General features: G+C 43.3%; 1 protein-coding gene and 1 pseudogene across 1 annotated transcript; one reads left to right on the top strand and one right to left on the bottom strand.

Moving 5' to 3' along the window:
* The window catches only part of LOC121539113, a 47,208-nt pseudogene extending 44,635 nt beyond the window's left edge, over positions 1-2,573 (bottom strand).
* Positions 2,574-3,567: 994 nt separating this feature from the next.
* Positions 3,568-12,186, top strand: LOC121539112 (arginase-2, mitochondrial). The gene is made up of 8 exons (XM_041847370.2): positions 3,568-3,914; positions 4,021-4,093; positions 7,115-7,289; positions 7,553-7,712; positions 7,954-8,048; positions 8,460-8,564; positions 9,151-9,287; positions 10,055-12,186. The coding sequence occupies exons 1-8, from the start codon at positions 3,804-3,806 to the stop codon at positions 10,240-10,242; spliced, it is 1,044 nt and encodes a 347-aa protein (XP_041703304.1). The 5' UTR covers positions 3,568-3,803; the 3' UTR covers positions 10,243-12,186.
* The last annotated feature ends 4,108 nt before the right edge of the window (positions 12,187-16,294 follow it).

The following is a 16,294-nucleotide window of genomic DNA, read 5'->3' as shown; positions in this document are numbered from 1 at the left end:
CCTGTATATTATGAGTACAGCGACTGCAATTAGAAGACATCATGTTAATGTTACTACTTAGCTTCGGCTGTTGAAGATGTTGATGAACCATGTCCAGATAAAGCGTCCGGAGTGAAAAAGTTGAATAAGGGAAAAAAGTTGCGATGGAAAAAAGGAAAATAACGTAAAGTTGGCAGCTAAAACGCACAGGAAAATGACTCTTCTGTCTCGGGATAAACGTCCGGGGTGAAAAAGTTTAACGAAAAAAGATGAGTGAGGACAAAACTAAAAAGTTGGTAAATTTGTTGAACACAAAGATTGATTAAACGTTTATTAAAAGTAAAACGTGAATAGTTTGGCAGGTAGCCAAGTAGCAACAAACAGCACAGCAGTACGGAGACAATCGTCCGTTTTACGAGGGCATGTTTGGCAGCATGAGTGAAGGAGGCTTTGTTTTGCGAAATAGGAAGCCGATTCTAGACCTAACTTTGGATTGGAGATGGTTAATGTGAATCTGGAAGGAGAGTTTACAGTCTAACCAGACACTTAGGTATTTGTAGTTGTCCACATACTCTAGGTCAGACCCGTCGAGAGTAGTGATTCTAGTCGGGTGGGCGGGTGCAAGCAGCATTCGGTTGAAGAGCATGCATTTAGTTTTACTAGTGTTTAAGAGCAGTTGGAGGCTACGGAAGGAGTGTTGTATGGCATTGAAGCTCGTTTGGAGGTTTGTTAACACAGTGTCTAATGAAGGGCCAGATGTATACAAAATGGTGTCGTCCGCATAGAGGTGGATCCGAGCGTCACCAGCAGCAAGAGCGACATCATTGATATACACAGAGAATAGAGTCGGCCCTAGAATTGAACCCTGTGGCACCCCCATAGAGACTGCCAGAGGTCCAGACAACAGGCACTCCATTTTGACACATTGAACTCTATCTGAGAAGTAGTTGGTGAACCAGGCGAGGCAGTCATTTGAGAAACCAAGGCTATTTAGTCTGACAATAAGAATGCGGTGGTTGACAGAGTCGAAATCCTTGGCCAGGTCGATGAAGACGGCTGCGCGGTTACTGTCTTTTATCGATCGCGGCTATAATATCGTTTAGGACCTTGAGCGTGGCCAAATAGTAAACAAACTAACATTTGACCAATCAGGGACATTTTGTTGGTCCCCACAAGGTAACATGCTATTTCTAAGGGGGTTTAGGGTTAAGGTTAGAATTAGTGTTAGTGTTTGAATTAGATTTAGGGTTAGGAGCTAGGGTTAGTTTTAGGGTTAGGAGCTAGGGTTAGGTTTAGGAGCTAGGGTTAGGTTTAGGGTTAAGGTTAGGGTAAGAGTAGGGGTTAGGGAAAATAGCATTTTGAATGGGACTGAATTGTGTGTCCCCACAAGGTTAGCTGTACAAGACTGTGTGTGTGTGTGTGCGTGTAATAATAACAGTTTAGGCTTACCGTAGGTGCAGAGGTCATTATCCCCATGTGGACTGGAATCATGGGGGTACCTGGAAGAAGACCGACAGACATCACAATCTAGCACCTTCAAACTCTTCCCTCAACACCAGTGGATCTGAATATCAATAAGTGGACTTGTTCTGATAGCATAGGTCTCTAATAACATCACGTTTGATCACTCAGACTAGAGACGGAACGATAAACCTAAAATGATCGACACTGACCATTACCGATCACTTATCGCAGGCATTTTGCTGTTATGGTTCTTTACGGTAAGTAGCCTATCCTAGAGATATGTGACGTTTGAAATGAAATACGTTCGCTAATATGGGTGATTGTTAATGGGACAATTGATGGCTACAACCATCAAACTAGTAGTAGCTTAAAGGACCTTTTATTTTATGTTTTACTGTGGTCCACATTAATGTTATAAACGTATCGTTCTATTTATCGTTATAGCTTAAATTCAGGCAATTTATCGCGATATGGATTTCTGTCCATATTGACCAGCTCTCTACTCGACTTTATCCCACCTGCTGGGACTCCCTGCGGGAACCCTGCGAATTGGGGAGGACGAATACCGGGGGGCAACTGGGGGAGGCGGTTCAGGTGAGGGGGATACGACATCTTGGGAGGTGGAGTGACCTGGGGGAACAAGAAGAGACGCACAGGTTCAGGGACTACCATGGGGGGTAACCATGGATAGATTCTGGCCTGCGGGGATAAACTTGCTAGGCTAGCTATACCAGCTAGCTTAGGTTACTACTATCCTGGGTATTTGGTTAGCCTATACAACCTAAAACAGCCATGCATTTAAAACATCCCACCTATAAGGTTCAATTCTATATACTTGCTGGCTAACTAATCAATGGAAAAAGCGTTTCCTAGTTCACATTTCCTGCTAGCTAATAGATACCACCGCTACCACGCAAGTTAGCTAGCTAGCTAACGTTATGGACTTTTTCTAAAATAGTTGAGTGTTAACGTACCTGAAAACAGGCGGCGTGTACACAATGTACTCTTGTATCAACGTATTATATCTGTTTTCATATAAGTCAGTCTAAATTATTATACGAACAATATTTGATCGGTCTTCAATAGCTAACTTGCTAGCTACGTGATGCCGCTAACGAGGACCTGTGTTTTTTTTGCAATGTATTATGGGATATGCCATTTAATAAAAGAGGTTTACAATTGTTCGACACTTGGCGGCGACAGAGGTCCATACTGGACCAAAATACCCCTGTTTATTATAGCACGGTCCCCTGGGGGCGACAGAGGTACATACTGGACCAAAATACCCCTGTTTATTATAGCACGGTCCCCTGGGGGCGACAGAGGTACATACTGGACCAAAATACCCCTGTTTATTATAGCACGGTCCCCTGGGGGCGACAGAGGTCCATACTGGACCAAAATACCCCTGTTTATTATGGCACGGTCCCCTGGCTCCATACCACAGTTTTTGTTTTTGTGTTTTTGCTTCAAAACAGGGTCAACAGAACAGACACAAACCACTGTATTTAGGTGATGAGAAGCTGTACCCATGGGCAACTTTCTTTCTATATTCTTCAATAACAACAACACAATTCATCTCAATTATTGTATTTCCACAAATTAAAACAATGGTTGACTTTTACTGTATAACCCATAACAAAAAATATACCTATTTGCTATTTCATGCCTATCTTAGCCCCCCTAAAATAGGCTTATTGAAATAGCAAATAGGTATATGGTCAATCGGTCACTCTCCACTGCATGCACACATGGGGAACAGGCTGATATCTGATATGTTTTGCACGATTATGGAAAGCAGACATCCAGGTCAAGCAACATGTTTGTCAACCGCTGTTTGCTGTGTCGGTGGAAATTTCCGCCCCTGCGAAATTGCGGTATCATGGGTGCGTTTCAGAAACACAATACACGCCTTCGGAACAAACCCATCTATTGGACCCATCTCATTGGCTAGTGCGAAGGTGTGGCATGCGGTATTGACGCACGTTTTCCTCAATGAGGTAAGAGGATTTCTGAATAATCCTGAATAATATCTTGTTTTTTTAACTTAACTTTTGATTTGATTTTTTTTATTATTTTTTTTATCAGTCGGCCGGGTGTTGTGGTGCTTAGAGACAAATTAAGGGTTACACGTTTCAGTTGATCGCGCTGTTGGCATCCCCTCATGAATATTAATGAAATGAAAGGGCGCATAAGACAGCCCCCGGAGCCGGCTCTCAACACAGCATCAACATCACAAGAGAGAGTGGGGTTATAACGGAAGAGCTTTTCAATCACACTTTTGATACTCAGCCTTGGGTCGTTAAACGGTTGCTATCAATCATTTTGACGTTAACAGATAAATTAAATACGATTTTAAAATGGCTTTGAGAGGGCCACTGTGTCGTCTTCTGCGGACTCAACTCAACAATACCTGTCAGAGCAGGCCTCATTCTGTGGCTGTTTTAGGAGCCCCCTTCTCAAAAGGACAGGTAAGGAAAAATATAATATCCTGTTAGGATTCATTCGTTTAATATGGTTATTTGATTAGGCTATTTCGTTTACCAGAATTATTCAGCGTTGTCGTTTTTCTTTTAGAAAAGGAGAGGGGTGGAAGATGGACCCAAAGCCATCAGAGATGCTGGTCTGATCGAGAGGCTTTCACTTCTGGGTAAGTGATGGAACATCTTATGAATGTGTTAATGTTATAAAACAAATGTATAAATGTACCTTTGTATTGAAATCATTTTATATAAAACGTATTCGAACCCTTAAATAGGTTAATAGGTCCATGTGAGAGTTGCTTCCCCTTTTCCTTCCGTTCGAGGAAGTTAAGCATGATGTATTACTTCAGTCTTTTACTATAGATGGGTCTAAGCTAATGTTGCCAAACAAAGAAAACAACCATATGTAGGATATTGTTCAGACCTTGAATGCTGGCAACCTAAACATATTTTTTTAATCAAAAAATGATTATGATCTCGTAAATAAAACGGTAAAAGAGCGGTTTTATTGGGCCACATGGGCGAGAAAGAATGGCTGTGTCTCTGCTGTCGTCACTCCCTACGCACATACAGAGAGCCTAACCCCGAAAAAGCAAGCTCTCTCCTCCCATTGTAGACTGCAGCCTTACCTCTGTACGCTACAGTCAACCATAGATTAATAGGGCCTATCGCTGTCTTGAATGTTTGAAAGATGATTCGAAAAAATTGTTTCGTGTAGGCCTAACAGCGAGATTGTATCACACATCCGGCTCCACGTGACGGCATACTGTACTGTCTTTGGTGATGCCCAAACTGTGGGTTCCGATCCAGAGTAAACCATGGGCTCGTTTCAGACCATGAACCAATCTGAGCAAGGAGGCGAACAAATTGCGCCAGACAAGAGGCTTCCACTTCCAAATAATTGATTATTTTTTTCAGGTCATAAATAATAAATGGTCAGATCCTAATTGTGAAAAGATTAAAGCATCTACATAGTAGGCTACGCTAGGGATGCCACACAGAACGGCTATTTCTCAGCAGAACTGGTCACATTAAAGCATTAGTTGGTCAATCTTGGACCATTGTTCATGTGTGAGGCAAGCCGTCTGCCTAGGGAGACTTTCCGGACCGGTCTGAGCAGAGGCGCATTCATTTCGTCAGACAAGATGGTTCCACTTCTAAACCAATGGATTATTATCAGGTCATAAATAATGAGGACTGGGATGTCCCAGAGAATGGCTAGTCCTCAGCACACAAAAACACATCAGAATGAAGTGCAGCAAGCCTACATCTAGTCGAGTGTAAAAGTTCAGGTGAGACACACAAATGTTCCAGTGTAGAGATCCCCATGTTCAGTTCTGGAATGTGCAAGTCATTTCCTGTAATCTTAGCCCCGTCTCCTCCCTGAGCACTCAGCAGTGGGACAGATCAACAGCGTGTACTCATGGCAAGGCAAGGTGCTTTTTTTTTGGCAGTTACGCAATCAACCGTTCCCGGGGCCGGCCTGCGGTGTAATATGAGAAGCATATCTTTAGATGGCGTTTTTTTCCCCCGTTGTCGGATGTGGACCACTGACATACTTTTAGCAAGACATCAAACCCCATAGTCTTTAAGAAACCCCATAATTTTATAATTACACTATGGCATGTAAGCACATTTATTCTAGTTATAGATGTACCATTTAAAAAAACATTTTTAGTCATTTTAGCAGACGCTCTCATCCAGAGCGACTTACGTGAGCAATTAGGGTTAAGTGCCTTGCTCAAGGGCACATCGACAGATTTTTCACCTAGTCGGCTCGGGGATTAGAACCAGCGACATTTCGGTTACTGGCACAACGCTTTTAACCACTAAGCTACCTGCCGCCCCAGTAGTCTGGGATCATATAAAAGTATTTGTGACCTCTATTGTAATTTGCAGCTCATTGGGAACAAAATGTTCCAGCTTTACTCATCCTTAAGTAAAGGCCTTCGGTCTATCGAGAGCTTGGAGACCAATGCTTGGTTCATCTCCTGCTGTGTCCAAGCATTTGCCCTGTTGATGTGACTTTTGTTGATCTCTGTAAAATCCCATTCACTTGATATGCTATATGGTGCTATTTCAGTTGTTTGTACAATCACATTCACTTGATATGCTATATGGTGCTATTTTAGTTGTTTGTAAAAGTGGACTTCAAACTGCAGAGATGGGAAATTTTATTAATAACAAAAGTATGAAAAGTAAATAACTTTTTCTGATGCCAATTTGGCAACAGGGAGACAGAAAATGGTATCCTCCTTAATAGCAAGGAGACTGAGATGATCAGTCATTGTGCACTTGCCAAGATGGACTGCATTAAATGTCACTGACATTGCATCAAGTTTAAATACACACTGTATTAGATCATGATTGCATTAACAGAGATGCACCGAGTACTTGGTTCAGCTATTCCTGTCCAGCGGTCTAAGATGGTAACATGGGGGGGTGTCTTAGACGTAACGGTCAGCAGAGTAACTCTACACCCCCCCCATCCAGTGGAATATTGTCACCCGCAGATGGCGTTTCAAATCTCTTGTTTACTTCAACTCATAAGTCATTAGTCCCAAGTGCCAATACTAGTAGTTTGGGTGCATTGCAACCCAATTTCCACCGAATTCCTCTGTGTTTCCTCCACCGCCACCGTAGCAGTGGTAGCAGGGGCGTGATCTGGTCTTGGAGAAACCTGAGAGGGCACACATAGGAAATAGGACACGTGGAAAGTAGTGCCCAGTCAGACAGCAGTTCCAGAGACAGCTTGAATTACTCCGCCTCGTCAATCAGAAATGATAGGAGAGGGGTGTGTGAAGAGAGCCAGGGCAGCTGGGGGTTGGACATCAGAGCCTGGAGAAAGAGTTGACCTAATGCCTCAAAGATATATAGCCTAACACTTAATGTGACAGTGGAAATTCTCCCACGACCGTTCCAGGACACAAACTCGCGTCCCTTCTCACGCACCGTAACACAACAAGCTCACGAAGCACCGTCCATCCCACAAACCCAGAAAAGCCAAGGCCATTTCTGGATCTGGGGCGACAGTACTTCTAGGTGTCAGGAAACCAGTAGTCATGCACTTAGCCATTAACAAAAATACTCCAACAATTCATCCATACCATTTGCTGTTAAATTAATCCAGTGTTTTTGATTTTAAACAATAATGAATCTAAACAATACCTTTTCATTTTCTCATGCAGATTACCCAGTGCATGACTTTGGAGACCTGAGCTTCCAGCATCTGGAGAAGGACGATCCCTACATGCACGTCCCCTTCCCTCGCACTGTGGGCAGAGCTAACAAACTGCTGTCAGGGGCCGTCAGCAACGCTGTGGGAGCCGGACACACTACCATCATGCTGGGAGGAGACCACAGGTACACACCACAACAACACCTTCATGTTCTCAGAGAACACCGTATGGTTATTTTAGCAACAGCGACTTATAGGACTGTCAACATTGACAGTGTTAGGAAATGAAGCATTATGCAGGCTTAGGACCCTAGACATAGCGAGAGTAAGCTTATCAGTGGACTGGGTAACCAGTTTCTTTATGATAGTGACACATATAGTCAGTGTTCCCTAGGGGGGAATAATGGTGATTGGATTCCAACTCACTTCCTGATCTCTCCCCTCGCAGCCTGGCCATTGGTTCAGCGGCAGGCCACGCCCAGCAGTGTCCTGACCTGTGTCTGATCTGGGTCGACGCCCACGCTGACATAAACACGCCCCTCACCTCTCCCTCAGGCAACCTCCACGGACAGTCGGTCGCCTTCATGCTCAAAGAACTGCAGAACAAGGTAAGAGAACAGAGGCCTCGGGGCGTTCTCACCGGCCCGGTTCTTCCCCTGAGACATGACTGTTATCTTTTAGATACCATAGGAGTCTACAGCCATGTCTGTTTGTGCCGTATAACCAACTCCTATGGCCATTGGCATGCCATGTTCTGAGAACAGGCTATATTCTACACTACAACAAGGCTCTACACTTTAGCACAGTAAAACCCCTCTGACCTCACACTCACCTCTTGTTGTCTGAAAGATGCCTGAGCTCCCAGGGTTCAGCTGGATGAAGCCCTTCCTGTCAGCTAAAGACCTGGTCTACATCGGCCTGAGAGACATAGACCCCGGAGAGTAGTAAGTACACTTCTCTGTACACTACCAAGTACACTAATCTGGATTATAACACAGTTAAGTAGTAGTATAGTAGTAGTATAGTAGTAGTATAGTATTAGTATAGTAGTAGTATAGTTGTAGTATAGTAGTAGTATAGTTGTAGTATAGTTGTGGTATAGTAGTAGTATAGTAGTAGTATAGTAGTAGTATAGTTGTAGTAGTAGGAGTAGTAGTAATAGTAGTATAGTTATAGTAATAGTAGTATAGTAGTATAGTTATAGTAGTATAGTTATAGTAATAGTGTAGTAGTAGTAGTATACACTTACATTACATTTTTCCTTTTTTTTTTGGTACCCAAAATTACACCCGTTACATCCAAATATACTTCCAGACATGATACTAATGACATTCTTCTCTCCTTTCTCCTCACAGCGACATCCTGAAGGACTTGGGTGTCCAGTACTTCACAATGAGAGACATCGACAGGCTCGGCATCCAGAGAGTCATGGAGGTCACTTTCGACCACCTCTTGTCAAGGTAATTTAATTACTCTACACCAGTGGTTCCCAACCTTTTTTCCTTGGAGCCCCCGCTACTTTCCTTGGAAACCCCCCCCCCATTCAGTTGACAGTTTGGATGTATTCGGTTGACAGTTTGGATGTATTCAGTTGACAGTTTGGATGTATTCGGTTGACAGTTTGGATGTATTCGGTTGACAGTTTGGATGTATTCGGTTGACAGTTTGGATGTATTCGGTTGACAGTTTGGATGTATTCGGTTGACAGTTTGGATGTATTCGGTTGACAGTTTGGATGTATTCGGTTGACAGTTTGGATGTATTCGGTTGACAGTTTGGATGTATTCGGTTGACAGTTTGGATGTATTCGGTTGACAGTTTGGATGTATTCGGTTGACAGTTTGGATGTATTCGGTTGACAGTTTGGATGTATCCAGTTGACAGTTTGGATGTATCCAGTTGACAATTTGGATGTATCCAGTTGACCGTTTGGATGTGTTCAGTTGACCGTTTAGATGTGTCCAGTTGACAGTTGAATTTGAGTTGAAAGTTGATTGATTCGCTGAACTGTATTCTGAACCCGTTTTTGCTTCTTTTGTCCAACAGGAAGCAGCGGCCGATCCATCTGAGTTTTGACATCGATGCGATGGACCCGTCTCTGGCCCCAGCAACAGGAACACCAGTGAACGGGGGTCTGACTTACAGAGAAGGAATCTGGATCACAGAGGAGATCCACAACACAGGTATGTTAGGGCATGCAATAATTATGATGTTTTGAGAAGTGGGGTCACAGAGACTACGAGAAGAGAGGAGGGAATTATCATTTTATTACATTTCAAGTTTTTTATAGTATTCACATGGCAGTCATAGACACTGAAATACATGGATAATGATCAACTCCGAACACACTATAACAATGTCTCCCGAGTGGCGCAGTGGTCTAAGGCACTGCATCGCAGTGCTAGCTGGTTCGAATCCAGGCTCTGTCGTAGCCGGCCACGACCGGGAGACCCATGGGGCGGCGCACAATTGGCCCAGCGTCGTCCAGGGTAGGGGAGGGAATGGCCGGCAGGGATGTAGCTCAGTTGGTAGAGCATGGTGTTTGCAACGCCAGGGTTGTGGATTCGATTCCCGTGGGGGGCCAGTATAAAAAATGAATGTATGCACTCACTAACTGTAAGTCGCTCTGGATAAGCGTCTGCTAAATGACTAAAAAAATATATAAAATTTTAAAAAATAACAATACATTCATAAGAAATGATGAGGAAGGGTCTGTCATTAAACTTGGAACCCTTTCCTCTAAGTTATGGCAGACTCTTGGTAGGATGACAATAGTGGATATACTTATACTTTATGGTACCATGGGAATATAAAACATTTCTATGAAGTAACATTTCAATCTGAAACATTCTTTGACATACAGTTTCTATCTTTGAAGTAAAATTTCTGTCTGCAACGTTCCACAAAAGGAACTGAAACTAATAAATGGTGTTTGTTTTTTAATCTCCAGGCTTGTTGTCAGTGATGGACCTTGTTGAGGTCAACCCATCCCTGGGGGCGAGCCGTGAGGCGGTGGAGATCACAGCTTCCATGGCGGTGGACGTCATCGCGTCGTCCCTGGGCCAGACCCGCGAGGGAGGCCCCATCGCTCAGGAGTCGCAAACGCTTAAAGAGGACACGGAACAGCTCCGACTCTAGAACACACAGCTTCTAGAACACTAAGGACTTTCAACATATGACCACTTGGCATTCCTGAATTCTAAAAGACTTTACATACAGAACAGACACACTGAAGCAGTAGTTGGAATGGTTTCAGAGCTTTTTGTTACATCTTCTGTTGTGTATGGGACTGTATGGCAACAGTCAGTCAAACTTAAATCATGACTGAACTTACAATAAATAATAAGCCAAGTTAAAGGCTTATATAGCTTATTTACTAAGATGACGTGAAAAGCTTAGCCCAGATCTGTGCTATCACGTCATCTGTTTGGCAGGACAAGGAGTCGCACAAAAACAAAAGTCGCACAAACAGACCGGTAACCAGGCTATAAAAAGCTCTCATCTAAAATGTTAATTGTAATTGATGTGATCAGCTGGTCTCCCTGGCCTTGAAAATACAGCCACCCTATTTAAATGTTGACTATTTGATGTGATCAGTGGTATGCCATAGACACGGTGATCAGTGGTATGCCATAGACACGGTGATCAGTGGTATGCCATAGACACGGTGATCAGTGGTATGCCATAGACACGGTGATCAGTGGTATGCCACAGACAAAGTGATCAGTGGTATGCCATAGACACGGTGATCAGTGGTATGCCATAGACACGGTGATCAGTGGTATGCCACAGACACGGTGATCAGTGGTATGCCATAGACACGGTGATCAGTGGTATGCCACAGACACGGTGATCAGTGGTATGCCATAGACACGGTGATCAGTGGTATGCCATAGACACAGTGATCAGTGGTATGCCATAGACACAGTGATCAGTGGTATGCCATAGACACTGTGATCAGTGGTATGCCATAGACACGGTGATCAGTGGTATGCCATAGACACTGTGATCAGTGGTATGCCATAGACACGGTGATCAGTGGTATTGCCATAGACACGGTGATCAGTGGTATGCCATAGACACGGTGATCAGTGGTATGCCATAGACACGGTGATCAGTGGTATTGCCATAGACACGGTGATCAGTGGTATGCCATAGACACGGTGATCAGTGGTATGCCATAGACACTGTGATCAGTGGTATGCCATAGACACGGTGATCAGTGGTATGCCACAGACACGGTGATCAGTGGTATGCCACAGACACGGTGATCAGTGGTATGCCATAGACACAGTGATCAGTGGTATGCCACAGACACGGTGATCAGTGGTATGCCATAGACACGGTGATCAGTGGTATGCCATAGACACGGTGATCAGTGGTATGCCATAGACACTGTGATCAGTGGTATGCCATAAACACGGTGATCAGTGGTATGCCATAGACACGGTGATCAGTGGTATGCCATAGACACAGTGATCAGTGGTATGCCACAGACACGGTGATCAGTGGTATGCCATAGACACGGTGATCAGTGGTATGCCATAGACATAATCACTGCAGCTCTGTAATTGGGTTGTATGAAGCTGGGTTCACACGACGACGAGCATGAAACTGCCTCAATCTACTTTTAGGTGCAGACTGTTATTAATATTATTATTATTAATATTATTTTACTAATGTGTCCATAGTGTGGTTTGGACACAAATACCTCCGCTCAATATGAAGTGGCTGTGCCAGTTGAGTTGTCGAAGTGAAGCGTTTGCACTTTTGGACCAGATGTGGTTTTGACGCATTTTATTTAGAAGTATTATGTTTTGTAGTTTTACATAAAATAATCACTATTATTAATCCATGTTTATGTATTTACTGTCTGGTTTTACATTAGTCAGTATTAAATGACTAGGTAACGCTTTTCACAAGTACATTTCTATAATTTAAAATGAGTGTATGTAAAGGATATATGGGAAATGCTGAAAGAGTGAAATAATATTATTTGATTTACTAAATGTAAAAACATGCCTTTTGACGTGACCACTGAATCTGTCTTTTAAATAAAGTCATTTTAGTCTTCCACAATGACATCAGTCTGTGTTTCTTATTAGTCTCCATGGAGACGTGTGGCTTACGACTGGCAGAGAAAGTCTAGTTGGTTTTAGTCTTATACAACGAGGTCTATATATGGAGAGTTCATATACGGAGGCAGGGAGAGGTCCTGTCCTCTCCCTGCCTCCATCACGCTCAAAACTTCAGTAGGAAGTGGCCCAAAGTGTGCCTTAGAGAAAGCAAGACATCTCACTCTCTCCTTTTTTCTCGTTCATACTGTATACAGTCAATGAACTAAGCAGATCCAAACTCTGACCGTTTTTTTTTTCAATGTGTAAACGGCGTAAGAACTCTTCATTTAACCATCTTTGGTAAAGCTTCCTCCCTATCTGGGAACACTGTGTATACCTCGAATCAGGCCGTCTGCCTGCACCTAGCCTCATTTAACCAGCCAGATCTCTCGCCAGCTCACATTCATGTTTCACTTCACATATCACAAGTGAAGTGAAACGAAACGGGAACAAAGTGCCCAGACTGGTTTCATGAGGCTACCAGGCACGGTATGTTCTGGAATAATCACATACTCTTAAGGGATGTCACTATATTCTTTCCTCCCGTGCTCTCCCCGTGTCACGCCCTGGCTCTGGGGACTCTTAAATGTTGAGCCAGGGTGTGGATTTTCCTATGTTTAGTTGTTCCATGTTTTCGTTCTAAATCGTTTAGATCTATGTTGGCCAGGGTGGTTCCCAATCAGAGGCAGCTGTAGCTCGTTGTCTCTGATTGGGGACCATACTTAGGTAGCCTGTTTTGCACTAGTTTAATGTGGGATCTTGTTCCATAAGGTTTGTTTTGGTGTTAACCTAGGACTTCACGTATCGTTTGGTTTGTTGTTTTGTTCGTGTGTGTGTACTTCAATAAAAGATGTACGGTTATCACCTTGGTCCGCTTCATCTATCGACGATCGTGACACCCCGCCACTCTCTCAAAACTTCAGTAGGAAGCAAGGAGAGGATTCAAGTAAAGGACACAAGGAATCGAGAGAAGACCATTGGTAAAATCCTTGCCTCCTCTTCAAAACCCATTGGATGAGAAAGTCAGAGGTTCCTCCCCTACTGACCTTCTCATCCAATGGGTTTTGAGAAGGAGGCGAGGAGAGAGGAAGCGAGAAATCAAGGAAATGCAACTGCGATTCTCCTCCAGAGGAGGTTGGTGGCACCTTAATTGGGGAGAACGGGCTCGTGGTAATGGCTGGAGCGGAATAGGTGGAATGGCATCAAGCAACGTCAGCACAAGAACTGTTCGTCGGGAGCTTCATGAAATGTGTTTCCATGGCCAAACAGCTGCACACAAGCCTAAGATCACCAGTCCGACGGACAAATCTGGGTTTGGCGGCTGCCAGGAGAAACGCTACCTGCCCCAATGCGTAGTGCCAACTGTAAAGTTTGGTGGAGGAGGAATAATGCTTCTTTTTTTTACCCATCTACCAATAGGAGCGAGGCATTGGAAAACCTCCCTGGTCTTTGTGGTTGAATCTATGTTTGAAATTCACTGCTCGACTGAGGGACCTTACAGATAATTGTATGCGTGGGGTACAGAGATGAGGTAGTCATTCAAAAATCATGTTAAACACTATTATTGCACACAGAGTCCATGCGACTTCTTTGACTTGTTGAGCACATTTTTACTTCTGAACTTATTTAGGCTTGCCATAACATACTTATCGACTCAAAACATTTCAGCTTTTTTTGTAAACATTTAGAAAAACATAATTCCACTTTGACGTTATGGGGTATTATTTGTAGGCCAGTGACTAAATAAATCTACATTTAATCCACGTTAGATTCAGGATGTAACAACAAAATGTGGAAAAACTCAAGGGGTGTGAATACTTTCTGAAGGCACTGTATATTTCAGGCTGTTGTGTGTCCCTGGAAATCAGAATTCATCTTAACATCAGTTTTGAAAACATATCTTGTCCCAAAAAAAATGGTCTCTTGGCACAACTTACACCGGGTATGGGGTAAGTTAAGCCGCCTACACATTTCTGTACTGAATTAAATATTACCACTACCTTTTTAAAACCATATCCCATCTTTATTTTCCAAACACAATTCAACACAATCACTTCTTTGTCTTTTAATCATTATAAGCGTATTTTTAACACAAGCTTAACAACTAACAAACACTTTGTACATTTGTAAACACTTAACATAGGCCAGGTCTGGTTGTTACCTCATATCCCAGAGATATAACGCCTGGGAAGAAACACTTCAATTAGCTCAACGTTTTGACCATATCCTCCCACACAGCTACAAGGATGCACTTTCATGCTAGTGTCGTATCGCGTCGAATGCTGGTGCTCATTGCTGTCAAACAAAGGAGTACGCTCATACTGAACCTTTGATCATAAGTTTATTCATATCACAAGCTTTCAGCATGAGTTACAGGTGCCATGACACCCGGAGAGCAGTGTCCTCGAATTGTAATGGCTGCTCTAACCTCTCCTTCCTCCAGCATATACTTATAAACAATGTAAAAATATGTGTTGCTCCCTCTGCTGTCCAATCACCTATCCCCCCTGGGGCGTCACCCTACAACTGGCTACTTTTGAACTAAGATAAACATATTTTCTTTGTTCTTCTAGAATAGTCATAATCTTCATACACGACACTAGGTTTAGGACCTCATATTGAAGCTTATAGAGACCCCAACTGATTGTCACGCCCTGGCTCTGGGGACTCTTAAAAGTTGAGCCAGGGTGTGTAGTGTCTATGTTGTAGTTTCTATGTTTTTGTTCTAGTTCGTGTTTTCTATGTTGGCCAGGGTGGTTCCCAATCAGAGGCAGCTGATTCTCGTTGTCTCTGATTGGGGAACCATACTTAGGCAGCCTGTTGGCACTAGTTATTTGTGGGATATTGTTCCGTTAAGGTTTGTTTTGGTGTTTAACCTAGGACTTCACGTATCGTTTGTTTTGGTTCGTGTGTACTGCAATAAAAGTATGTACGCCTGTCACGCTGCGCCTTGGTCCGCTTCCTGTAACGATCGTGACACTGATGTATAGAACAATCTTAAAAGTATCTATTTTGGTTTAGATACAAGCACCATGAAACCTCTAACGCAATACATTCATTTGAATTTTCTTACCACTTTTTTCCATGTGGTTTCTTCACATTCACAGACTCCATGAAATGATGACCTCTTCCTAGATATTTTGGTTTCCTAGAGACAAGGGTGGCTTAACTTACCCCACTCTCCCCTAAACCAAATATATTTATCCGAGCAACTTTATTAGCATAAAACAATGTAATGTTTTGAGCATACAATATAGCTCAGTATTTAAATCATTTATTTGATACTCGTCTTTATCAAGGGAGTCAGTTTCAGACCCGCTGTATCTTTGTTATGAAGAACACTATATCCCCCTGGGAGTGATGCTGAATGGAAAAAACTCTCCCCTGGCGGGACCGAGTATGAGACTAATAGTGGATCAGCCACCTGTGAGAAGTCATTGGATAGTAGCAGGTGTTGTTCACAACACAACGTGCCGTTATCTGCACTACACTGTGTCCCTGTTCTGTTTCCATCACTACTCGGCGCAATACAATTACTTTATTGTCCATTTACATGGAAGTTAACCACACCCTGTCGTATTTGTAATCACCATACGATTATTTTATTGTGAGGTGAGCACCTGTGTCCCTGTTTCAGCGTGTAATCCCTACACATGTGTCCTCTGTCCTCTGTCCTCTGTCCAATGTGTAATCCCTACACCTGTGTCCTCTGTCCTCTGTCCTCTGTCCAATGTGTAATCCCTACACCTGTGTCCTCTGTCCTCTGTCCTCTGTCCAATGTGTAATCCCTACACCTGTGTCCTCTGTCCTCTGTCCTCTGTCCAATGTGTAATCCCTACACCTGTGTCCTCTGTCCTCTGTCCAATGTGTAATCCCTACATCTGTGTCCTCTGTCCTCTGTCCAATGTGTAATCCCTACACCTGTGTCCTCTGTCCTCTGTCCTCTGTCCAATGTGTAATCCCTACACCTGTGTCCTCTGTCCTCTGTCCTCTGTCCAATGTGTAATCCCTACACCTGTGTCCTCTGTCCTCTGTCCTCTGTCCAATGTGTAATCCCTACACCTGTGTCCTCT

Source organism: Coregonus clupeaformis, chromosome 25 (genome assembly GCF_020615455.1).
Source record: "Coregonus clupeaformis isolate EN_2021a chromosome 25, ASM2061545v1, whole genome shotgun sequence".
NCBI lineage: Eukaryota > Metazoa > Chordata > Actinopteri > Salmoniformes > Salmonidae > Coregonus > Coregonus clupeaformis.
Note: the sequence above shows the minus strand (reverse complement) of the source record. Positions and strands in the feature narration are given on the sequence as shown.

Bases quoted from the DNA above. Each gene is read 5' to 3' on its own strand.
- LOC121539112 (XM_041847370.2), top strand. From the start codon at position 3,804: ATGGCTTTGAGAGGGCCACTGTGTCGTCTTCTGCGGACTCAACTCAAC. The intron at 7,290-7,552 runs GTACACACCACA...CTCCCCTCGCAG, and splicing joins ATGCTGGGAGGAGACCACAG to CCTGGCCATTGGTTCAGCGG. The intron at 8,565-9,150 runs GTAATTTAATTA...TTTGTCCAACAG, and splicing joins TTCGACCACCTCTTGTCAAG to GAAGCAGCGGCCGATCCATC.